The 26,822-nt window shown below is 43.4% G+C and overlaps 1 protein-coding gene across 1 annotated transcript; it reads right to left on the reverse strand.

Annotated features, from left to right (window-relative positions):
• Positions 1 to 9,971: 9,971 nt before the first annotated feature.
• HSP90B1 (heat shock protein 90 beta family member 1) lies at positions 9,972 to 26,110 on the reverse strand. The gene is made up of 18 exons (XM_034778654.1): positions 25,952 to 26,110; positions 25,325 to 25,424; positions 23,820 to 23,961; positions 23,622 to 23,738; positions 22,821 to 23,152; positions 20,925 to 21,036; positions 19,822 to 19,935; positions 18,995 to 19,111; positions 17,379 to 17,516; positions 17,220 to 17,297; positions 17,014 to 17,079; positions 16,289 to 16,558; positions 14,843 to 15,088; positions 14,239 to 14,375; positions 13,297 to 13,375; positions 13,054 to 13,209; positions 11,923 to 12,021; positions 9,972 to 10,245 (listed from the first exon to the last, which is right to left on the reverse strand). The coding sequence occupies exons 1-18, from the start codon at positions 25,998 to 26,000 to the stop codon at positions 10,216 to 10,218; spliced, it is 2,382 nt and encodes a 793-aa protein (XP_034634545.1). The 5' UTR covers positions 26,001 to 26,110; the 3' UTR covers positions 9,972 to 10,215.
• Positions 26,111 to 26,822: the final 712 nt, after the last annotated feature.

Here is a 26,822-nt window from a genome sequence, read left to right on the forward strand (position 1 = left end):
CTACAGTGTCATGCTTTAAATATTTTCTCTAGTTGTACGTGCATATATACATGGTATCTGCAGATGAGGTTAAATAGAACTTTGCTTACTATTGCTTTTATAAGCAGTTATGCTAGATTTCTCATCAGAAATTTTGTCAGCAAATCCATTTTTTTTCATAATACTGTTTATGTATATGTATAATTCAGTGTAGCTGCTGTTCTTGTATAGAGGGGAAAGGCAGAAATGGTGTATTTGAGTGTCCTGCTAGTGTGTGCGCTTGGTTTTTTGTTTTTGTTTTTAAAACGAGCAGATGAACTTCCAGTTCTGAGGGGGAGAGGTGGCTTTTTTTTTTTTTTTTTTTTTTGGCTGAACATTGGAACATCTCGGTGTGGGCTGCTTTAAGAAATCTATCACAAAATTTAAAGAAGGGAAGAGAGTAGAAATAAAAGCACTACGAAGATTTAATGATAAGTATAAAAGACAGAATGAAAAACTTACTTTAATGAAGGTTTCCCCAAAAGTTGTACATCTTACTGTTGTGAACGTCCAGAACAAACATCACTTCTAGCCAAATTTACACTAATAAGTCATATATATTTAATTATAACAAACGGTATCATGGATGTGATTTCTTAACCCCATCTGACACTTCCTATGAAGCATGCAGATCATGCCTGAAACCTGTGTGACCCTCTGCAAAATCCCTTACTGCTACTGACTTCTATTCCTTCAGGAGGTAAATGAATCAGTGGGTGTACACTGTCCTAAAATTGGTAGTAATACTAGGCCCTGATGGCCGCTAATAAGGAATCACAATGTATACTAGTCCTCCTTTCATGCTTACATAATTTGGCAGAAAGGAGATCAATTTTTTATAAATTTGCTGAAATCTAACAAACTATGTTTGTCAATTGAATAAGTGTTATAGCCAATATAGAATGGAATGTAATAGAATAACCCCTTTTTACTGAGTCCTGGGAGCGTTAGCTGACTAATATTAATGCTGGGTTTTTTTTCAGGTCAACTTTTAACTTGAATAGTATTCTCAAATCACGACACTTGCTTATTCTTATCTAATCTATAATTTATTAATCCACCCAGAACCACATTAGTATACAATGAACAGTTGACCACTCATGTGTAACCAAACTAATGTAGGTGTGTACTACACATACACAATACAGTCTTGCAAGCAGTTATCAGACATAAGGCTCAACAGTTATGTCAAGGAATAATGCAAATTATCAAGGTTTCTTACTATGTTTACTTACGATCATCAATTCGTAATTCTTTAGTATCTAACTCATTTATCACACTTTCAAGGATGCACTTGTTTTTAAGGCACTTTAAGTGTTTGGTTACTCTTGTTCAAATGAATTGATTCAAAAGGGACAATTTTAGACTATTAAAAACAATTGCTTAAAGGTATTATTTTCAATTTCTCTTAGGTTAATTTGCTTGGATTTATAAAGGAGTTGCAATCTAAAATATGGTTACTTGAGGTCTCACTAGAATGCGTAGACTTAGCAAGAAAACCTACAGTTACTATATTAAAGAAATAGAAGTGGAAATACAATTTTGGTGAGATTTCTTTTCAATTTCTTCTTATCTTCTTAACCTGGGGATGGGGAGGATCCTTTCCACATGGTTGGTCTGAGTGTCGGTCACACTTAGGATTGTGCAGCTTCTTATTGGGTTCAGTTAACGCTCCAGTTGCACATGGTGACCTCAGTTTTAATACCTAATCTTTCTGACATCTGTCAGAGGGAGTAGAGTGGGATTCTTGGATATGTAAATGGGAACATCAAGTAGGAGTAGGAAGGTGATATTTCTGCTGTATAAAGCATAGTGAGACCATTATTGGAATACTGTGTTCAGTTCTGAGGTCCACACTAAAAAAATTAAAAAGTTGAAAAATTAGAAGTGGTTCAGCAAAGAGCTACAAGAATGAGTTGAGGTCTGGAAAACATGCCTTCTATACCAAGAGGTTTAAGAATTTCCATCTATTTGATTCATTCAAAAGATGGCTAAGAGGTAACCTGATCAGTCTACAGGTTCCTATATGGGAAAGAGATTTTTAATAGTAGAGAGTTCTTTAATCTAGCAGAAAAAGACATGAGATCCAATGGCTGGAAAATAGAGGTTACTTACCGTATAGTAACTAGAGTTCTTTGAGATGTGTCGATCTCAGGGGTATTCACTGTGGGTGTACATGTGGTCCCTGTTCTTGAGATTGGATGCTTTCTCAATAGCAATGTTTGTTGGTCTGTATCTGTGCCTCCACTGAACTGAGGGTATAAGGGGTGCTGTGGACTGACTGCCTCTCCAGTTCCTGCTCCACTGTGAATTGGGAGATGGTCTGAACAACAGGGAAGGAGGACACGTCATGGAATGTACCCATGGGGACTACACATCTCTAAGATCTCCAGTTGCTATAAGGTAAGTAACCTCCATTTCTTTGAGTGCTGGTCCCTATGGATATTCACAGTGGGTGACTCCCAAGTAGTACTCATTGTGGAGAAAGGTGTGAGGAAGCTGCATCTTAAATTGCAAGATCACTGAACCAAAGGAAGCATTCCAGATGAAGTTTAAACATGGGCGTAATGCCTAGTAATGATGCAAATAAAACCCCAAGTTGTCATGCTACAAAATTCAAAGAGGGCAACTCCCTGCAGGAAAGCCACCAAGACAGCTTGTGCTCTAGTAGTGTGTGCCTTGAAGCTGGAAGGGAAGGGGCTTCATAATCTCACAAAAGAGAATAGACCCTGAAATCGATCTCAAGAGTCTATGGGGAAAGCTTCTTCCTTCAAGATTATTTGTTTCCATTGCTGAGAACAGAGACTTCCTAAAGGGCTTAGTCCTCTGCAAGTAGAAGGCTAAAGCTCTGAGGACATCCGAAGAGTGGAGCTTCTTGTCCTCCCTGTTTATTATGAGGTTTTAAATAGAAAATGGGCAAATGAACAGTCTGATTCAGGTGAAATTCAGAGGGAACCTTCGAGATGAACTCAGGATGCAATCTCAAGGACACTTTATCCCTGTGAAACACGGGATAGGGAGGATCCGCCAGGAGGGCCTCGAACTCACTCACTCCTCTAGCAGAGGTGATTTCACAGAGAGGTACAAAAAAGGCCAGAGGCTCGAATGGTGGGTTCAAAAGTGCTGAGAGTACCAAGTTTATGTCCCTGGCACAGTGCAGGTTGTAATACTGGTGGAAAGGCTCTGATAATGCCTTTCAGGAACTTCACATTGTTGTGGGATGGGTAAAGATGGAGGAGTTTTCCATTGGAGAAGGAAGGCATTGATAGCTGCCAGATGCACATGCAGAAAACTGACAGGTGAGCCTGATGTCTTCAAGGAAAGAACATAGTCTAGAATAAAAGGGATCCCAGACTCTTCTAGAGAGATTATGCTGTTGACACCAGAGGTAGAACAACATCCATTTGACTACACAGTACTTTCTTGTAGAGGGTCTCCTGCTGTTTGTTGAGGATGGATTGGACCTGCTCAGAGCATGATCTCTAAATCTGTTGATCATCCAAAAACCAGGCTGCCAGATAGAGGCCAGGTTGGGATGGTTAGTTCTGCCCCTGTTCTGAGATAGTAGCTGCAGGAGTGGTTGTAGATGTATGCATGGGTGAGAGGCTATCTGCAGGGTGGTGGTGAACCAAAATTGTCTCAGCCACGAAGGTACTACCAGGATTACTTTCGCCTTGTCCTGCCTGACATTTCTGAGGACGCAAAATAATAGACGAATGGAAGGAAAGGCGTACGTGAGTGGATCTGACCATAGTACCAGAATGCATAGTCCCCCTTTGTAGTTGTGCCGCTGGGCTGCTCAGGAGAAGTTGTCTGGGCATTCCTTATTTGGGTTACAAAGAGGTCCCAGGATGGGAAACCCCACTGCCAGATAATGCTGTGCCACTAAAGAGGGGAGCTCCCATTCGTGATCCTGATGGAAATGCCTCCTCAGGCTGTCTGTTAAGGTGTTCACTATTCTTGGTAGGTGAACTGTTGAGAGGGTGATCTGATGCCAGATGCACCAGTTCCAGAGTCTGATTGCACTATGCGGAGTAGGGAAGACTTTGCTCCTTCCTGCTTATTTATATAATGTACTATAATGATGTTGTCTGACATGATTTGGACGTGTGCACTGGATGAAAGGGTAAAAACCTCTTGCAGGCTTCACAAAGTGCCTGAAGCTCAAGAAGATCGATGTGCAGTTTGGATTCTGGTGGAGTCCAAGCACGCTTAGCTATATAGTCACCCAGGTCTCCCTAGGCCAGTAGGGAGGTATCCATAAGTATCTTTGTGGATGGTAGAGGGATGAAGGGAATCCCTACATAGACAGTCTTTGTTTTCCCACCAAGTGAGGGACATGAGGACACTCTGAGGGAGCAAAACTTGTTTTGTCCAGGGTATGCCTGCTTGGGATGTAGACTGTCTGCAGCCATGCCTGGAGGCAACAGAGGTGAAGTCTCACAAAAGGTATCACATAGGCACGGGGGTGGGGAGGAAGGGGCACGCCCACAGCAATTGGCATGAGCATAGAACTCCTCTGCTGTAGCCCCAAGGCTAGAGCTAACAGCTCCTCTAGCTCTGGGGCCACAGCAGGGAGAGTGAGCTCCTCTGGCCCTGGTGGGAGCTGACAGTTCTTCCAGTCCTGAAACTGTGGTGGGGACACAGAACTTGATCCACCAAAAGCAGTCAAATTTAAATTTCTGCATATGCCCCTGCATAGGTACAGGCAGCCATATGACCTAGAACAGGGGTCGGCAACCTTTCAGAAGCGGTGTGCCGAGTCTTCATTTATTCAACCTAATTTAAGGTTTCGTGTGCCAGTAATACATTTTAATGTTTTTTAGAAGGTCTGTCTCTATAAGTCGATATATTATATAACTAAACTAGTGTTGTATTGTAAAATAAACAAGGTTTTCAAAATGTTTAAGAAGCTTCATTTAAAATGAAATGAAAAAGTTGATCTTACGCCACCGGCCCGCTCGGCCCGCTCAGCCCGCTGCTGGTCTGGGGTTCTGTTCACCTAGGCCGGCAGCGGGCTGAGCGAGGCCTGCAGCCAGGACCCCGGCTGGCAAAGGTCCGGCAGCCAGAACCCCAGACCAGCAGCGGGCTGTGTGGGGCCGGCAGCCACGACCCCAGACCAGCAGTGGACTGAGCGGCTCAGCTCACTGCCGCTCAAGGGTTCCATCCGCTGGCTCCTGCCAGCCGGGATCCTGGCTGCCGGATCCACTCAACCCGCTGCCAGTCTGGGGTCCCGGCCCTCCCCACATAAAGTGGGTACCTACCTTCTCTTTGGTTCTGGCCATTCTCTTCCTCTCTCTGCACTGAGCTGAGGGTGGCAGTGCACTGAGCACAGGGCTGGGGGTGAAGGGTTGGGCCAGGAGCTAAAATGAGGGAGGGGGCTCAGGAGGTTCGGGTGTGGGGCACTTACTTGGGCAGCTCCCATTTGATGCGAGGGGTGCAGATGGGAATGTGGGCGGGGGCAGGAGCTTCCGTTTGGTGCTCCGGGTGGGGGTGGGGATGTGGCGGGTGCATGGGGTGTGGGGGGGCTGGGGATGTGGGGCGGTGCAGGTGTCAGGGCAGAGGGGGGGCTGGGGATGTGTGGGGGTGCCAGAGACAGGGCTAGGGTTGTGGGTGTGGGATTAAGGAGTCAAGCAGAGGACTGGGTGTGTATGAGAGAGGTACAGGGCTCAGGGCAGGGGTCTGGGGTGTGTGCGGGGCTCAGGGCAGAGTGTGTGTGTGGGGAGGTCAGGGCTCAGGGGAAAAGGCTGGGTGACTGCCCCCCTAAGAACTCCCAACCCCCCAACTCCTTGTCCCCTGACCACCCCCTCTGGAGGACCCTCTCACCCTAACTGCCCCCACCCCCAGGACCCTCCTTGCTCCCTGTCCCCTGACTGCCCTGACCCCTATATCCACCCCCTGCCTCCTGACAGACCCCGGGACTCCCATGCCCCATCCAACCCTCCCTGCTCCCTGACTGCCCCTATCCAACCCACCCTGTCCCCTGACTGCTCCCACGCCCACCCCTTATCCAACCCCCCCGGCCCCGAACCTCTTACCATGAGGCTCCACGCAGAGCCTGATAAGCTGCCCCGTGGGTGCGCGCAGCCTCGGCCCCCAGAGCTCTGCGTGCGCAGCGGCAGGGCTCTGGGTGAGCAGGGAGCGTCTTTCCCTCCCCGTGGAGCCAAACACTGCCCTGCGGGAGCGCACAGCCCCTACCGCCAGAGCGCTGCGCGCACGGCGGCAGAGCTCCAGGGGAGGGGAGGTGTGGGAGGGGCCAGCAGCTTGCTGCGCTCCAGTCCAGGAGCGCGGACCCCGTGGCTTGCCATGCCAGGAGAGTGGGGTCATTTGCCCACCCCATGCGCATGGCTATGCTTCTGCTCCCTGCCCCCGCGGGGGGAGCGGAGGTCAGAGGAGAGCGGGCTGGGCTGGCCAGGATTTTTAATGGCACGCTGGAGTCCCAGCAGGCTCCAGCGTGCCGTTAAAAATTGGCTCGCGTGCCGTCTTTGGCACGCGTGCCATAGGTTGCCGATCCCTGACCTAGCAGGACCAGGCAGAACCAGACTGTTGTCTGGGGACTGAGTCAGAGCTGGGCATTGAGATTCCTCATCATGAGGAATCTGTCTAATGGTAAGTATGCTTTGATTGAATTCAGATTCACTCAGATAAAATCTGTAACTGTATATGTGTCAAAGTGGAATTTTCTAGATTTGCTTGAAGCCCCAACAAATGAAAGAGATCGAGTGAAGAGAGAACAGCCATCTGCACCTCCTGGTATGGCTGTCCCTTGAGCAGTCAATTGTTGAGGAAATACTGTGCTGCCTTGGTGCGGCAGATACACTGCTACCACAGAGAGAAACTTTTTAAAAACTCACAGTGCTGCCAATAAGCTGAAGTGAAGAGGCTTGTATTGAAAGTACTCCTGGACCACTGTGAAGTTCAGGAATCTCCTGTGTGCTAGATGAATGTCTATATGAAAGTAGGCTTCCTTCTAATTGAGGGCCGCAAACAAGTTGCCTTCATTTTGAGAGGATCTCCAAAAGCTTATGGCTTGAACATCCCCTAGAGGGATCTGGAGAATATCTGCAATTTTCCTAAAGAGGGCCTGATACTGTTTATAGTCATCTAGTGGTGAAGGTGAGGCTGGTGCCACTGCCTCATCTGGGAAGAAGAAAGTGCTGCCAGTAGATCCGGTGGTAGTGGTGGTTGTTCTTCCGCAAAACCTTCTGGGGGCAGAGGGGCCTGAAACTCCTCTCTGGGTGGAGATCTCTGTCTAAAGCATTGCCCAGGGTCTTTGTAATTCAGAACTCTAAAATATGTTTTTAAGGAATTGTAATATGACCAGTGAGTGGGATCATATGGATTAGGAGAACCCCCTGGGGGAATCACTAGTCATTAGGCCAATAATGTTCTGTGTGGGGATGTGTTGGCATTGGGAAGACTCTGGAGGCCCTATTAGGGTCCATTTCTCACCTCAGGACTGTTAGTGGAACTTCTGGTATCACTTCCTGTTCATTGGAGGAATAGGAGTTGCCTGACTCCACTGGTGGAACCGCTGGTACCAGCTGCCTTGTGACACTCTAAGGGAAGGAACCAGTAAGTGGTGAACTGTTGTTGTTGGAGCCTCAGCAGTGTGACTGGTATTCAGAATTGGCATCTGACACAACATTGGTGTAGGAATATCCCTGGCTGATACTGGGACTGAAAGGACTGGCAACTCTGTAGATAGCTAGGTTCTCAAGAATATGCTAGTCTGGCAGATGGAGTGGGAAGGACTCCTGACTCTAGGCCAGGGGTCTCAAACATGCAGAGTTGTTTGCTGCAGCCCACCATAGCTCCTCTCACCACCCCTACCCCCTAAGTGGGCCATATCTCTGTTCCTCCACCTACCTCCCAGCACTTCCTGCTGCCAAACAACTGTTTGGTGGTGCTTAGAGCTTTCCAGGATGAGGAGGAGGGATATGGCATACTGAGGAGAGGATGTGGAGAAGAGGTGGGGCTGGGGTGGGAATAGGGATAGGGACTTTGGGGAAGGGTGGGGCCTCACTGAAGGGGTGGGGGTGGTCTTTTGTATATGAAAAGGTGTCAGTGATGTGGCCCTTGGGCCAACGTACTAGTCCTCATGGTTATTTGAGTTTGAGATACCTGCTCTAGGGTACCTGGTAGTGCAGGTTTGTGTGAGGCAGTCTTCCTGTGATGCAGTACTTCCAGTGCAGGAAGTGAAAGGTTCCTTCTCTTCTTGCAGGGTTCAGACCCACCTCTTGCATCAACAGCTTCAGTGTGCACTTAGCTGTCACTGCTGTTGATGCCAACAGACATTACCCATGAATTCCAGACAGATGTGTGCTGGGGGTGTAGAGTCTTTCCTGGTACTGAGGGCAGGCTGTCCTCTTTATAAAAGAAAGGTGAGGTAATTTATCCCTCTTAGGGGAGTGTTTACCTTTACCTTGCTCATGCCTGTTTAAAGAGATCCTTGGGCTTATCTGGAACTATGCTATGTTAGTGCTGGAGAGCAGCAGGGGCTGTCTCAACTTGCTGATCTACTTAAAAAAAGGCCATATACTTAGAGTGAGGTCAATTATACTTAAAGGGGCAAGTCTCTCACACAGGTGAGAGTCTGCCATGCTGTCTCCCTTCCCTCCATTTGTGCTGCTTTGTAAAGTGTGAGGCTACATTATCAACAATGTGTTAACCTTGAGGGCTCAGCTGTTCTACTCCATCATTTAGCAGTAAATCATTCCCTGAGAAATATCCCAACCTCTGACTTTACCACCTCATCCAAGCTTCACAATCATCATTGTGGTGTACAGTATTAAAATTGTTTAAACACTGTGTAATAAGATTGCTCTGGAACCTCATCCACCTTATTACATTAATTTCACTGAAAGTACATTTTTCAGGAACATGCTTAATGTTGTAATTAAGAAGTTACTGTACACTTTGAAGTTGGGTTTAGCACAGTAATCAAGTCAGACTGACTTCTTTCAGCATAGTTCTTCTGAATCTTAAGAAGATGAGCAACTGCCCCAACTATATTTTTGGGAGACTGACAGCCCCTGTGAATTCTGAACTTAAGTACATTGTGTAGTAAAGAAGAGACCTATTTTATTTGGATTTGTTAAGTGTTTACCATATGCAGTCACGAGTTTGAGAAATTACAAGAAGATAAAACTGACTTACCACCTTTAAGTGACCAGAAAAACATTCAACTATTTGACTTTTACACCAATTCCTCCAGCTCCTGCTGTTTTTGGATATGAAGACAACTGTCATGTTCTACTCCCATCCATGCCACCAATTTGCTATGTGGCCTTAGGCAAGCCACCTCACCTTTCTGGTTCAGCAACCCCACCTGCCTCACTCACAGATATGTTTGAGGATTAGTTTACTTCTTCCAAGTCCAAGACAAGTGTTCCAAGTTGTACTTAAGAGCCATAAATGTGGATGGATGGTGCACTAGACTACTGAGCAGAGTGTAGAAACAAGTTTAACTTACTCTAACTACTTTAGTTTTTGAACCTCAGTAACTTCTACATCCTACCATTTAGGTATGGCAATAGTCTATTCATCTTGTGTAGCAGAGGTGGAAGACATTTATACAATCAATGAACATTTTAATGCAGTTTGCAGTCAGAATCATTTGTATTTGCTATACCCAGCCCCCTTTGAAGCAAGCTCTGAAGCTGACCCTTCAAACCCTGAGTGGCAAGACGCTCCAGTGCATTTAGAAGCCTGCTTTGCATTTTCAGCCTTCACAATAAGATGTAGTAGTTCTGTACCTGAAGTGATACTTGTACAGCTTCTCCTAGTCTCCTCACTGCCCAAATGTATGATCTTTAAAGGTTAATCCTATGTCTCTCCACAAGAGAAGTGAATAGTCTCGCTTTGACAGCAGAAAAGATATTCCCCACAGCTATTAAACATGGAACAAAGTAGCGCTAGCTTACATGCCAGATGACAGTGGCCCTTTAGTGTAGAGTTTACACAGTGTTTGGGAACATTTTTATTTTGTACACGTGACAAGATTTTACACCAAGAATAGTCAGTTAAATAGTACAAATTTACATTCATGAGGAATGTTTTAAAAAAATTCAACTTAAAAAATCCTCCTCTGCCCATAACCCCCACAACACCCCCCTCAACATTTTACAGTGAAAAACTGAACAATCTAATTCACATTCCCTCCTCACCCCAGACAGGATGCTAGTTGAGTGCAGCTTACAGTTCATCTTTTACATCTGTGGAGTCCTGCAAAGATGAGAGAGAGTTAAGTTTATGGTCTCAAAACAGTTTAAAAAGAGCTACTTAGAGTCATCTCAATTTATAGATCTTTGTATACTGAAAACAATGGCTTCTATGCATTATATGCTGCTTCCAAAGGCCAGTTTCTGCAGTGCCATGTTTGCTGCATTTCTCATTTTCACAGCACTTGTAATGTCTGTGACAAAGGATTTTTAGTCCCTTTTAAGAAGGGACTTTGTATCTGTTCACACCCATTTAACAACTGAAAGTGATCTTAAAGATCTGTCAATTGTCTAAGACCACCCTGTCTCTACAGGGGCTCCAGTTGTAAGCTTGTCCAACTGGAGGGGAAGATATGATCTATTTAATCTAGAACAATTTTTAAAAAAAGCCTTCCAGGACCTTTATATCAGAGCAGCAAAAAGGGCAAACCCCAACTTCTCCACTGTAGGCCACCTTTGGAATGCAATTATGATTGTGGTCCATCTCTGCTCAGTTTGTAAGTCTCCCCCCTTACCAACACTACCAATGCTGAGAAGTCTACTAGCTTTCTGGTCATGACTGTTGATCTTAACAGGAATTAAACAGTGTGGACTAGCAAGCCAAAACAGAATAGAGTTCCCTCCCATAGCATTATTGCTGCAGCAGCTCAGAGTAGGTGTGGCAGGTAAATTTAAGCAGCTACAAGTCCAGATACAGGGAGCAGTTCTGTTATAAGTCATTTTTACCCCCTCACTAACCTACTCCTGGGCAAGTACTTCATTAAAAGCAGCTTTAGATTCTTGGGTACAATTAAGCAAAGCACCACACAAACTCCAGCTTTACAGGCAAGAGATACAGGCTCTAGGAGCCAACCACTTCAGGTTGGTTCTGTTGTTCAGTCACCTATCTCCACAAGATCAGAACAGATTTAATTAAATAGAGGCCCTTCCCCAACCTAAACTAAAGACAATAATTTAGTCTGTTTGGTTCAATAACCCTTCCAGCTGATCCTCAGAATTGGGAATGAAGCAGTAGGGAACTGCAGTACTGAAAGGAGAAGAGTCCCAGAACACAGCTTGTGACTCTCTACATTAAAATAGTTGCAGACACCTAAAAAACTAGGGTTACTTTAAATTCCATTTGTGGGTGTTCAGTAATCAACTTTAAACCTTGAAACATGATCAACTGGAAATACAAACAGTTCCCAGTTATTAGAAAGTATAGCATTCTAATAAGTTGTTTTTATTTCTGACCACAGATTCAGCAAAGTTCAGCCACTAGCTAAATAGTCCATCTCCAACAAGAAGTTGTACTTCCCAATCTGCTCTTCTGCACTAGAAGTTAGTAGTTTCCTGTCTACTAGAATCAGGACAGGCATATACCAAGTGCCTTGGGGAAGTAGTCTTGCCTAAATCCCAGTTTAGATTGAGCCTGAGACTACAAAATGAAACGAGTTCTCAGTCTCCTTTGACAAGTTCAGCAAGTAGCAGCTTGCTTGATGTCAAAGCATATAGTTTTTGCTATACAGTGGGGTTCCACAAATTTTATCTACACTATGCCTCAATGAAGCCATGTTCCGTTTGCTCCATGGAAAAAAAACAAAACAAAACAAAACTGTTCACTTTGAAATGTTACTTTAATTCAGATTTTTCTAAACCTAATGAGAGACTGTAGTAATGAAGAGTTATTCTGAGAACTGACCTTCTCTGTTTCGCTCTCATCACCTTCAGCTTCTACTTCTTCCTCCTCATCTTGCTCTACTTCAGCAGTCTCTTCAGGTTCTTCTGGTTCCTCTTCCACCTTAGAGAACATGAAATAAAGCTATTTGTTATTCCACCCTCAATAGATCAGTTTGCTTATCTGTCTTAATGGTACACAGGATATATGCAAGATTCAGTTGGAAGTTACTGTATGAACGGAGAATGAATGAGTTTTAGTGAAGCGAGGCAACAGATTTAATCACTTGATACATCTAGCTATTGGATGTTAAATGAAGTTGTACATAAAATGCAATGAACTGAACTGTTTTGGAATATCTTTTAGTTTTAAGATTCACTAGAGGAAGTGTAGTCTGGTAGATAGGACTGAAAGTGGCCCAAAGGCTCACCTTTCTGGCCCATTCACCTGCCTTTGCACCACTCAGGTAGCAAGACCTGCCCATATACCCTGATGTGGATTTCTTTAAGTGTGGCAATTCCCCAGTGGGCACATCTAGTATAGCTGTCTCCATATAGTCACAAATTTGGGGGAAGATGAGTGTTGAGGTAGAGCATACATGCACACTGCACTGTCTTCAGCTGGTGGTGAGTCACGTGGGGGGGGGGGGGGGGGGGGAGTGCCAAAATGACAGAACTTAAGAGCAGCTTTGGAATGTGGCCAGTAAATCAGAATTGGGTCATTAATGACCCACCTTTGGGTGCAGAGAAGCTGAATATACTGCAAGTTGATCTAGATGCTATAACTAGGTCCCCAAACTGTTACCTGGAAAACCATCTACACAGTATTTTGGAGTGATCTTTCCAAGCCCAGGTTGACAGACTTGGGCTTGTGTTCTAAAAACAGCTGTATAGCCCCAACTTCAAAGCACCATCTAACTTCAATCTGTGGCTTATACAGCTTTTTTTGAAAACTAGCTGAAGCCCTGCTGGCCCAGGTCTATTGACCTGGGCCAGAAACACTCACTCCAGAATGCTGTGTAGACAGATGCATATTCCCCATACATGCACACACCCCTTCAGTTGTCTTAAGTTGAAGTTTTGTTTATTTTTCAAAGTGCTTTGAAAATTAAGACCACTGAGCACCAAACGTTACCCAAAAGTGAAGGAAGCTCACCTTTGCATCAAGGTCAATGTTTAAACTTAAACGAAGCATTCTTTCTATTCTCTCTCCATATTCCTTCGTGTCTGGTAACATATAGCCTGATCTTATGGTCGCCGTTTCGAACAGAACTACCGCAAGATCTGCAACAGTTTTATCATCTTCATTTTCCTGATTTGGAAAATTAAGGAAGAACTATTAATCAGGGTTCATGCAGCCAAACAGTTAATATATCATTGCTTTATAACGTCTGTTTACCTTGATGCGCCTGAGCATGTCCTTGATCAGCGGATGTCTAGGGTTAATTTCAAAGGTCTTCTTCTGACTAGCATAGTAACTACAAGAAGAAAATTACATTAGTAGCTAGCTTTTTAAAAACAGGAGTACCACTTTAGTTTGCCCTCTGATGTTTAAGGCTTGGCTTACTTTAGAATAGTACATAGGTTCAAGTTCTGGAAGACAACTAAGGTGCAGAAAGTCAGCTTTACATGTAATACTTAGTTTACACTGCTGTTCTGCTCTTTGATATGTGCAGATGCTTATTATCAATTAATTCGGTTATGCTTCAGTAGCATCAGTTTGTGAAGCTACAAGAGGGTTACAAACCAATAAACACTTTCAATGCTTAGACACTAGATGGATTCAGTTAGTTTGTTGTAGGCTTCCCTTTCTAAAAGGGTTTAATGTAACACTGTTGGATGCATTTATAAATATTTTCTGAATAATCTAGTCACCACTGTTGTGACAGAGCACCTATTTACACTATTACTCCAATGCACAGGAAGTTCTGATTTGTCAAACAATTTAAACACTTAAAGATTAGGCCTATCTGTCTTGAATATCTTAAGTTAGAGTTTTCAGAATCTGATCAGCTAGGTTTTTACTAATGATAAAAGCAATCTGGTCTAGAGCCTCACTATTGTTAACACTGCAAGGGAATGTCTGCATACAAAAGACTTGCATATTTACAGGACTTTATGTGACTGGATCCCTTTAAATGAAGTCCTGTAAATATGTATAAAATTCAGTGATGAGTGTATACTTAAATCCTTGTGAGATGAAAAATACTTAAATACGGATTATTTCTCTTCTAGGTCCATCATCAATATTGAGCATTGTTAGGCAAGTCATAAACGCATACTAACTGTGGCTCATATTTGTGGTGTTGGTAGACCATGATATACAGGTATGAAAGCTTACTTTGTGGAGATATCTTTCCCAGTCTGGTATGCCTGAGCCTTCATAATTCTTTCCATGTTGCCAGACCATCCATACTGACTAGCCACCAGTGCACATGGAGACTGAGTTAAGCGTTGAGACAACACCGCTTTTTCAATCTAGGGAAAAAAAGTAGAGATTGAGGGAATGTCTAATGAACAAGAGAAGTGTTTACCTATTTTATTATCTCTTCATTACTGCAATAAATTTGAGAGAGATCAAATTTACAGTTCTCAACTTTGAGATCAAGTTAGTTTTTACTACAGTCCTATAATATTTGTTATAAATACTTCAGAGGTGGCTTTGAGAGCTTTTCATTGGAAATCAGAGTCTTAATATCCTTATACTATAATATCCTTAATACTAATTAGTATTTTTGTCTTCTAAAAGCCATTGAGAGGTGAGCAAAGTGCTTTTTAGAAAGCTATGTACATTCATATAGAAATGAAGTTTATGTCCCCAGGGGGACAAATAAATGAATGAAGTCTACTGCAGGGATGAGGGTGTAAAATTAAAGGATTGTGTCTGTGCACACACACAAAAAGACAGATGCAAAATAATGCTCCTGCGAACACAGAATTTGTACCTTGTCCTTTAACGCCTTGTCTTTCATCCAGGTTAAGAGTGGCTCAAATTCTTTTTCCAAAGCTTCCCGACTCTCCTTGGATTTGTCACTTTCATCAAATTTCACTCCTTCCTTAGCAACATTCTGGAATCTCTTGCCATCAAATTCTGGCAGAGCTTGAATGCAGTATTCATCTACAGGTTCAGTCAAATAGATCACTTCATAACCCTTTTTCAGAAGACGTTCAACAAATGGTGAAGATTCAGCCTACAAAGACAAGTGAATTAGAAACAATTTTAATATTGCTGGACACTAAATTATTGAATTCCATTGCTGTATAGTTCAGCCAGTTGTGAAAAATATTACCAGTGCCTGGCATTTAGGTTAATATGTTGCCTTGAACAGCAACAGTAGTACTACTACAGTACAAGCAACTACAATCATATGGGGCACACTAAGCATAGCCATTCTTTCCAGCAGTCACATCTTGAATTACAACTAGTTTGATCCCTAAACTCAGACTAGTTTGCTACTTGACTATTTTGCTTTACAGTAACTCACTTAAAGTAGTCCAAGTTAACGTTGCTACATTGCTGATCAATTAGACAACATGCTTGTTTAAAGTTGCGCAATGCTCCCTTATAATGTTGTTTGGTAGCCACCTGCTTTGTCCACTGCTTTCAGGAAGAGCAGCCCGTTGCTGCTAACTGCTGGGGGCTTGGAACCAGGGTGGACCGGCAGCTGTCCCCATCAGCTCCCAACTCTCCTAAGTTCCCTGTGGGGCAGCTGCCCAGCAGGCTATCAACTGCTGGCAGTTCAGCTGTCTCCTTCCACTGCCATATGCTGTTCCTGCCCTCTGCCTTGGAGCTGCTCCTGGGAGCCTCCTGCTTGCTGTGCAGGAGGGGGGGGCTAATGTCAGGGTGTCCCTCTCTGCCCTGCTCATCCCTTCTCCATATAGAGCAGGGTGGGGACAGGACAAAGCTTGCTGTTGCTGGCTGCAGCTACAGTCTCAACTGCCTGATCTACTTATAAAGGCAATGTACTTAGAGTGCTGTCAGCGTACTTAAAGGGGTAACGCACATCTCTCCCCCATACACAGGGCATGCATCTCCCCACCCTCCATTGGTGCTGCCTTGTTGTTAATGTAGGCTCACACTATGTGTTAACCCTTGAGGGGTCAGACAAATACTAGTTGATCATTTAGCAGTAACATTCCCTGGGAAGCTTCACCACCTCAACCAAGCTTCACAATCATTGCTGTGTACAGTATTAAGTTGTTGGTTTAGATCAATCTTTTATATATAGTTTTGTCTGGTGAAAAAAGTTTCCCTGGAACCCAACGCCCCCCCTCCCATTTACATTAATTCTTATGGAGAAATTGGATTTGCTTAAAGTTGCATTTTTCAGGAACATAACTACACTGTTAAGTGAGGAGTTACTGTATAACACGAAGATTTTTATTCTTACCTCTTTTCTGTTGGACCCTGCCATGAAATAGATTTTGTCTTGTTTCTCCTTCATTCTCTCCACATACTGGTCCAGACTAGTAGTGTTACTTTCATGATGAGATGATTGGAAACGAAGAAGTTTAGCTAGACGGGTACGGTTGGAATGATCCTCAATCACTCCAAGTTTTATGTTAGTACCAAATTCTTTCCAAAATGTATCATTGTATTTTTCTTCAGCAATCTTCTTGATCATGTCAAGAGTTTTACGAACCAGCTTTTTCCTAATAACCTAAGAATTCCAGAGACAAAATAGCAAGTTCACCCATACTGTTACATAAACAGTGAGAACAACCAATCTTAAAGCTACTACAAAGAATGCTCCAACAGACAGACAATCTGTTAAGTACTCCCTCAGTTCTCATGTTACTCTTCTGTAGCCATCTCCTTTTCTTCCAGTGAAGATCTAATAAACTTTGAATTTGCAGCAAGAGTTTTCATGAATCATTCCATTTTGTATCTTCACTTTTAATTAAGTGAAATCAAGTTAAGCTTGATGTCTTGCTTTTTTACTTTATTCCTATTTAGATACAATAGGCTAGAAAGAATCTAGGCTAACTATGGCTAGTAGGGTATTTTGTGTTTCCCCATACTTGCTACAATCCTGTTACTTAACCAGGGAAGTAGATTTATCCACTCCTTGTGGTTAAGTAGCTTGTTAAATTATGTCTAAATAAATAAAGATACCTTTAGCAATTTATGCTGCTGGAGGGTTTCACGGGATACATTCAGAGGAAGATCATCAGAGTCCACCTAATTTGGGAGGGGAGGGGGAGAAGAGAGGAGAGGGAAAAAAAAAAAAAAAAAAAAAAAAAAAAAGAAAAAAGGTGAATTTATGAAGTAGAAGCAACAGTAACTTAAGCCAACTCCATTAAAAACTTCAAGATACTTACAACACCCTTGACAAAATTAAGATATTTAGGCATCATGTCATGGAAGTCATCAGTGATGAACACTCTCCGGACATACAACTGCATGATTAAAAAAAAGGATTAGGAATGTTTGAAGGATGTTTAAGTTTATTCCAGCTTTCGGCATACTTATGTTTTTACCTTAATGTAATCACTCTTTTTGGATCCATATTCATCAAATAAGCCCCGTGGAGCTGCGGTGGGAATAAACAAGATAGACTTGAATGTTACTTCTCCTTCAGCAGTGAAGTGAATATAAGCCATAGGATCATCATGTTCCTGTGGAAGGAAAGTTACTATTTAGTCAAGCTCTGGAAAGAAACACTGAGAAAGCTATTCTTGCGAGTTTGCACTTGTGGAAGGAACAGCTGGATCAGTGATCTAGAAATAATTCATGGAATAAATAAGTGCTGGTAACCTCTGCATAACTACCACTGATTTATTTATCCTTTAGAAAGAAAATTTTATTTAACGTCTACCTTTCATTCTAGATTGCATGAAATGAGATTAAGGAGATTGTCAACTAAATATTGAGACCGAAGTCTTAAACCCCAGATTATGATAGTTTACTTCCATGTTAAATAGCATGTAAACTGTAGTTCACTAATATAGTAATGAGCAGCCTAGTTCTACCAAAAATGAGGAAAATTGAAATTGAAAAATTAAGCAATACACTAGTGTAAAGTAATAAGAGCCATTACACAACCACTAACATTCTCACTGGTATTTGCAAGGGGATGACGAAAGTAGGAGGTCTAATTTGCGAAGATTAATTCTGCATTGCATGATGGTGCAGAATTAATGTTCCCTGCAGAATTCCCCCCGAATTTAATTTCCACCAAGATGCTTCTCTTCCATTTGTGTTTCAAATAGATTAGTTAGGTGTACACAATGTTTTTGTGTGCACATGACCCTAGTGGCACCACCCTCCATCTTATATTCCTTGCCAGCCTGAATTCACATCCCCTCTGCTCCCATCACTAAATCCCTACCAAGCACTCCTACTCATACCTGGCATGGGGGGCATCACTTCTGCAGATGAAAGGGTGTTGGCTGGCAAACCATGTGCATGACTAAACACACAAACCAACCCCTGTGTGCACACACTCACTGACTGCCCTGGGTCTCCCTTCCCCATGCTGGCACCTGCTACCTTACAACTACTGCGAACTCACCAACCCTCCCATCCCACTACGATGGCATGACCCAAAAAAAAAAAAAAAAACAAAAAAAAAAAAAAAAAAAAAAACATACTATACACATGACAGACAAAGCAGTCCTTAAGGACACTATTGCCCTCTTAGGCCAGGTCATTACAATACTCTTGTATAATGACTGTTTAAATGAAATATTTAGTTTCACTGAAACTAAACTGTCAAAGATGCATAAAGTTCTTTATTAATATGCCTAGAAACCTATTTTTCAAAAAACATTTTCTGAATCTGTCATCTATTATTACAGGCATACTTGCCGAAAGGTATTTTGAAATAAATTGAATTGTGTTTTGACAAAATGTACATTTTAAAATTATGCAGAAATAAATATTTTGGTGCAGCATTTCTCCAAAATGGAGAGATCATACCAACTATCCTCCCTACTACTTCTCACATTCCCTTCCCCATCCCCCTCAATCAGAACAAGGACCTTTACTAAAGGTAAGTTTAGTGGTAGGTTTAAGGGTCTGGCCTTCCACATTGTCACCTCCCATACATTGCTTTAGACTGAGATTGTACTATACCAGAAGCGTACTATATTACCTTAGAAAATGATTTGTAAAAAGCTTTGTATTCATCTTCTTCGACCTCCTTAGATGGTCTCTGCCAAATTGGCTTGATATCATTCATAAGCTCCCAATCCCAGACAGTTTTTTCAACCTGTGCATTTAAAAAACAAAAAACAAACCCAATTCTACATTGTTCAACTCTTTGACACATGCCTGAGATTTCTGCTATTGATGTACAAGTTACAGAAGAAAGTCACTGCTTCACTGAGGCATCTCAAATTAAAAAGTTTACTTCTGTATTGTCAACCTTTGTACTGTTCTGCATGCAGAGTATTACTTCACCAAGTACTCAGTAGTGTACTAGGAGCATAGAGTTTGCATTTGGCATCGTTTGCATTATCTAGTAGCTAGCTGTTGATAAACTCCAACAGCTCAAGACTCTTGATCTGCCCTCAGAAGCTTACTTGCAAATATAAGAAATACATTACAGTACACCTAGCCCTGGTCTCAAAGCCTCTTACAGAGAAATCCCTACGGAACTACCATTCACAAGGTACTACCAGTATTTCTGAACAGGAAGACATTTTCTGCTGTTTTGGCAATTGTTAGGATCAAAATATTGTGTATTAGAATTTTATTTTACTGTCTTGCTAACAGCAGATTTCTACTAACACCATACAGATGGTAAACTTACTAGAAGGCACCATTGTTGCTAAAAATATATCATTCACATCTGGAAGATAAAGGAACATGGGACTGTAAACCAAGTTGTCTAGTGCTTTGAAGTGTATTAACCGTTCTCCCCCCCCCCCCCAAACCAAACCAAAAAACCACCACACACACACACCCACCCCCCTGTACCTTTTTAGTTTTTGGCTTTTTCTCCTCTTCCTCCTCCTCAACAGCAGCTTCATCATCAGTTTCCTCTTTTTCTTTTTCCTCCTCCTCTTCAATGGGCTCTTCTACAGTCTCAGTCTGTGGAAACACTTAGGTGTAAGTCTACTTTGCTTCAGAAGGATCTGGTCAAACAGCCTGTCCTTGGTTGGCACACTCATGAAACAATGACTTATGATTGATAGTTAAGGGGCTTAGATTTCAAATCTAGTCACCATTTGACTACAAAAAGCTGTTATTTTAAATGAATGAGTAACTCTAGAACAGGTCAACTGCCATGCTTTAAGATAAACCATGTAGCATTCTGATTATTAGTAGTATGTAATAATTCACTCTGAATAGCAACAGATGTGAGTGGGGCTGCAGCAGAAACAAGCTTGTCTAAGTTGATTTTCAACCACTAGTCTGAATTTTGTACTAACACTAAAGACTAAACAGAGGCATACACATCAGAATGTGAACCTCCAGTGAGGCCCCAAAACAATACCCTGGTGAGAAGCCCCAGAAACTACAGGCAGCAGGTACTTATTTCCACCATGATGCATTCTCTGCTTGAGACTTACACCTTTTGGTTTTGCTTCTTGCTATTAGATATGCAGAGCCACCCTGCAGCTTCTTGAAAGGAGAAGTAGCAGTTATTTCTCCTCCCTCCCCCCAAGTTGTGGAGGTGGAGGGATAGGTCCTGGACTTATCCCTTCACCTGTCTCTTGAGTCATCTTCATATGGATTCCAATTTCCTCAGCTACCGTTCAGCTTTTACAAGTAGTGTGAAGTTGCCATAAGTCCTCCCATTCCCCAGGTTTGAAGGGCAGTGAAGCTGACCAGCATCTTGTCAGTTCTGCTGCTTTGGAAAAGTCTATTTGGAGAAGCACTACCAGCCAAACAAGAACCAATAGTTTGAAACCATGAGGATAAGTGCTTTCATAGAATGCTTAAGTGCTGTAGAACAGCCAGATCAGGAAATTTTGTGATGAACGAGGGCCCCCTATTGGGAAATGGATTTTTCAAGCCTTTGAAACTTGTGCTGTATATATAATGAATGTAATTAGTTAAGAGTTAGAGCTATTTACCTTGCTGCTCCACACATATATGGGGAAGTTAATGAACTGTGAATATTTCTTGACTAGATTTTTAATTGTATCCAGCTCAAGATAGTCAGATGCCTCCTCCTTCAAGACAAGGCTGAAGAAGACAGTACAAGCATTAGACAGGCTAGTATTTCAATGCAGTTTTACTTATTTGAATCTATTAATAAGTATTTGGAAAAATATAGTGCATCAGAACACAAATAGTGGACAGCCTTGGGAAAGTTCCAACTGAATTGGGACAAACAAAGTCTACTCTGCTCCTTTGCAGTCTTGTCTTTTTCCAGAGGAAAAGCAGTACCATTACAGCTTTTCTGATTATGGAAGCCCAAAGCAGACCAGAACAGGTTTAGAAAACTGCACTTAAAGACAAATCAGATTAGCACAATCTAAATCATTGTTTGAAACCAATTCTACATCATTTACTAGACACCAAGCCAGTCCCAGAGCATAACTGAAATTGGCTGCTCAGAGGGATTTTTATTGTCAGGTAGTTCGGCCTCATTTAAGAGTAACTACTACATTTAGCACTGGTTTCATTTTTTTCCAATCACATTAAGTTGTGGAAAATCTTCCTAGCAGTACATGCAACTCAAGCCATCAGGACTAGAAAGGTGTTTCTCTTAGTGAAATCTGAAATGTAGTAAGTGAACAGCAAAAAAGGTAGAGACATTAATCATGCAGTTTCAATTTTTATAAGTCAGTAGCAGACAAATTTAAGATTTAACTTGTCTACAGCACTTGAAGTTAATGGAAAGTTTGAAAAAACTGAGAATGGCATGTTTCTCTTTGTGGTCCTTGCTACTCAAATTTGATAAGTCTCATAGGAAAAGCAAGCCAACTGCATTAGCAGAAAGGACAGCCAACACAGTAGCCAGTTGTGTCACAGCAGTACGAGTTCAGAGATCAGCTCTGAAGGGATCATTTGTTATTCTCTACACTGTGCATTAACCTATATTAGAGCTTAACACAAAGTTTTGTCAATGTGTCCCCAGAAATTGACTGCAGCTATTAAAGTATTTAAGTTTGCAGGCAGTTCATTTGTTTCTTCCAGTCCGCTCTTCTCCATTATTAAGTCCACTTAAGAAAAAAAAAAAACACTAGCAGTTTAGCTAGAGTACTGAAGTATGTATTTTTTCAGGTAGTGTAGCTGAACTAAAACAAATTCCAACTTTGTAAAACTAGAAATCAAGTATACCTGTTAGTATCTTGTCACATCCATAAGCTATGCAAGAAAGTGAAAAATTGGCAAAAAACCTGAACACCTTTAATCAGTAGTTATTTTCAAGTCCCTATACCACGGCTTTGATTCAAGAAGTCATTCCTATTCAGGAAAAGCACTTATTCCAGGTTAAGGACACTATAAATGAAGAGTTCCATGCACAGGATTCATAGTTAGTGTCCTACCACATTCATGGCCATGAAATCTGCTCTTGTGTGCTTTTACCCTATATACATTATACTGATTTTACAGGGGAGACACGAGTTTCTCAACAAGGAGTTGCAAGGTTATTTTAGCAGGGGGAATCATGGTATTGCCACCCTTACTTCTGCACTGCCTTCAGAGCTGGGCTCCTGGCCAGCAGCCGCTGCTTTCCAGCTGCCCAGCTCTGGTACTGCTACCCTCCTACAGGGACTTTGCAACCCCCCAACTCCTTGTTGAATCAGGAGCCCTACAATTACAACAATGACATTTCAGATTTAAATAGCTGAAATCATAAAATGTATGATTTTAAAAATCCTATGACTGAAATTGACCAAAATGGACCATGAATTTGGTAGGGCCCTATTCATAATGCAAAGAACAGATAACATGCTAATGAGCAATGTATACATCAACAGTTTAATAAGCTTTTTTGGGGGATCAGCTGCAATACTTACGTTATGGTGGTGCCTCTGCCTAAGGAGTTTCCTCTGGGGTCATCAATCACTGAGAATTCATTTGAATCAGATTCCCAAATGTGTTGAGTATCATTGTTGTGCTTTGATGTAACAATAACTCTGTCTGCTACAAGGAAGGCAGAATAGAAGCCAACACCAAACTGGCCAATCAACTCAGATGTTGACTGACTATCTTCTGGCATTTCCGTAATCTTGTTTAAGAATTCACTTGTACCAGACTTGGCAATGGTACCCAAGTTTTTAATTAATTCTTCCTTGGTCATGCCAATACCGGTGTCTGTAACATGAAGCATGTTCTTCTCTTTATCGCACTAGGAAATGAATGAGGTAAATTCAGTTAAATGTCACTTGAAGACAGCATGCATTGCATCTTGTTAAAGTTGAAAGTTACAGGTGAGATGTTACAGTAACTGAAGATTCTTCATGAAGAAAGTCTGCTATGCAAAAATCTGGCTAGAGTATGGATTCACATTAATGCAATAAGGGAAGACACTCTTGCTGAAGCAATGCAGTGGTTCAGCCACTCCACTGAAAGTGGAACACTTCAGAGGCAGCCATAAATGCTTGCTATAACACTAAGACAAGGCATTTGAGGATTTTATGGTCAAACTAACGGTAGGGTACCAAGGTTTTAGTCTAAGTTTACAGACTGGGATTGGCAGAATGTTAAATACAAATTTGAGGCTTGTGCAAGGAAAAGTGAAAAAGTATTTTCCAATGGAGGGGTGTGAGGTGGGTGGAAGAATCAACAGATTACTGTTAGTAGCTAGCAGCTCTTACCTTTATTTTAATAGTGAGTTCTTCATTACCAGCAAGGGCATTTTCATCAGTCAGTGATAATAGCCTTATCTTATCTAGAGCATCAGAAGCATTCGAAATCAATTCTCTCAGGAAAATCTGAAATGAAATGTATTGGGATGATAAACTTTATGCTAGAACTATACATGCTGACATTGTCTAGATAAATATACTGCTTACCTCCTTGTTTTTGTATAAAGAATTGATAATGAGTTTCATCATTCTGTTAACTTCAGCTTGGAACGCAAACTTCTCAGATTTTTCTCTGATTTCTTTTATCTGGGATGCATTTAAGCCATCTAATTGAATAGCTTCCTCCTCTCTGTGGAGACAAAGTTAGATCTTTTATTAGGCCTTATTCAGTTAATATGCAGTTAGTCCAGTGACAGGAACAAGTGAATTTGCGGTTATAGCAACAGACAGATCTTGGGTTACTATGACATTCCACAAACCATGACATCAGGATGACAGTTTAGAACTGCAAGATTTGATTTTGACTACGGAACACTAAGTGTGAAAACTACTGGGAAAGTCTGATAACAGGTGAGTGCACTAGATGTTTTAAAAGCTGGACCTCTACTATTCAGCAAAAATCCTACCACAGTCCCCGGTCTACAGGCCCCACTCTGAAGTTACAATATACAATAACCTCTATGCTACAGAAGGGAAGGCATACAACTGAGAGGTTATTTCAAGTGTACTGCACGTGTTTGCCACAAGCCAGTGTACTTGTACTGACCCCTTTCACACTGCAAGTGCGACTCCTCCCCCCCCCCCAATAAATTAAACACACTTGTTTGTATATTTTACACCATTATAAATGGTGGAGGCAAAGCGGTGTTTGGGGTGGAGGCTGACAGCTTGTGACCTCCATGTAATAACCTCATGACCACCTGTGGGGTCCCGACCCTCAGTTTGAGAATCCCTGCCCTATGCAGTATCAGCAAAAAAGAAGGAAGCTGACTGGTACCAAAGGAAGTACATGACAGATGCCAATCTGTGTGACTTCAAACATGTAACAAGACAATCTGGCTACCATTTCACTCAGCTATTATGTTTTACCATTTATCTGCTTTTAAGAGGATTTAATATAAAAACTACAAAACATGGGCAATTTGCTTTCTTAAAAGTCTGAAGAGTCCAGAGCCCTTGTTTCCCTGAAACAGCAGGTCTCTACCTTTCCAGACTACTGTACCCCTTTCAGGAGTCTGATTTGTCTTGCATTTCTCCAGCTTTCACACCACTTAAAAATTAAATTGCTTTCAATGTCTGATTTTTGTAAGACAAAAGTGTCACAGCCACTATTACTGAAAAATTGCTCACTTTCTCACTTACCATATAATTATAAAATAAATCAATCGAATATAAATATTGTACTTGCATTTCAGTGTATAGTATCTAGAGCCATGGTATGAAATTTTAGTTTGTATGAACTTTGCTGGGGCTTTTTATGTAGCCTGTGGTAAAACTGGGCAAATAGCTAGAGGATTCGATGTACCCCCTGTACCTCTGTTTACCCCCAAGGGTACATGTACCCCTGATTGAGAACCACTGCCCTGAAAGACTCTACATTAGAAACACAAACCGCTCCCCCATCACAATACTGAGGCCTTGGCCAGCGAGAAGGAGGAGGCAGTCACCAGCACGTGGAGCTCACAGCTCTTTCCAGCATTATAGGTACAAACCTCTGAACAACTTCGTCATCGGTCCGAGAGCCCTCTCGGCTTTTACCCAGGTCATCTTCTACTGTGCCATCCACGTCCAGCTCCTCCGCTCTGGCCGATGCTGGGGGCGAAGGCAGGGGGCGTTAGAGAACTGACCCACCGCGCGGAGCCGCCTCCCCCCCTCCGGGGGGCCTTCCGCGCCCTGCACTGCGAAGGAGGCGCCTGTCAGGACCCCGCCGCGGGCGACACGGGGAGGGAGGAGGGAAGGTTTCCGAGCTGCAGCCCCAGCGCCATGACGGGTCGGGCAGTGCAGGGAGCTCCGGAACCCCCCCCTCCCCCGATAACACCGCTGCGGGAGGCGGCCCCGCCCCCACCACGGGGCGCAGCGCGAGGCAGCGCCTCGCGGGATCAGGCCCCGGCCCCTGAGGGGAAGAGCCAGCGCAGACCCCGCCAGCCTCCGAGCGTTTCTCCCCGCTCGCCCCGGAGCAGATCCCCTTCCCCGGGCTCAAACAGCCCCGCGCCCCTACTCCCGAGGGTCCCGGCCCCTCCCTCTCATTCACCGGGCGGAGGCCGCGCAGGCCCAGGCCACCTGCCCCAACCGCTCCTCGCCAGAAGCTTCTAGAACCCGCGGGCGTGCGGGCGACTCACAGGCTAGCACCAGGACACACACAAGAGCGAGTCCCCACAGCGGCTTCATGGCGGTGTCAGTGCGGACCCAGGAGAGAACAATCGAGCCCCTGCCCCGCGACTCGAGCTCCGCGGAACGGCGCTATCGCTGAATCGCCCAAACCACCAGCCAGGTGAGCCCGCCTCCCCCCAGCCTTATCACTGTCCGGCACGCGGGGCGGGGAAAGGCGCTCGGCAAGCCACTAATCAGAGCGCACCACGCCAAACACAGAGCCAATGAAGAGCCCCGAGGGGTGGGGCGGAGTCCGGTCCGTGCCAATCAGAGCCTTCCATGTGCGGCTTCCTGCGGCCAGAGCGTGGCTGCCTCTGATTGGTCATTGGTAGGAAGAGTCGGCCAATCATTTTTAACAGCTAGTTTAACCTGCCTGCTTTTATTTATTTATTTAAATTAAATACTCGGAAATGTTTGACTCCGCGGCCATGTGGTTCACCCACGAGTGAGATCCGTGTCTAAAGCGATAAAAGTCTCCACATGGCCGGATCAATCCAAACCATTTCCGGGGCGCCCAGAATGTTAGCCCAGAGACAGTTACTACAGCAACGCTTACTTCCGGCAGGTACAATCTCTGCGGAGGCGGCTACAGAGGAGTGGGTGAGAAGTGAGTGACGGAGGCCAATCCGATCTCCGGAATCGCGCGGGGCTGCTGGCAAACAGCGCTGCCGCGGGATGAGGGCAGGGCAAGGGAAGGTGCTCCCGCCATAGGGAATGTGGGCTGGGGAGCAGGCTCCCCCATACCTCTTAGACCACAACTCCCAGCATGCAGCGCTCCGCGGCATTGCGTGCCGGGACTTGCGTACTGGCGCCGCATTGGATGAGGGGAATCGTAGGTCT

The sequence above is a fragment of the Trachemys scripta genome, chromosome 1 (genome assembly GCF_013100865.1).
Source record: "Trachemys scripta elegans isolate TJP31775 chromosome 1, CAS_Tse_1.0, whole genome shotgun sequence".
NCBI lineage: Eukaryota > Metazoa > Chordata > Testudines > Emydidae > Trachemys > Trachemys scripta.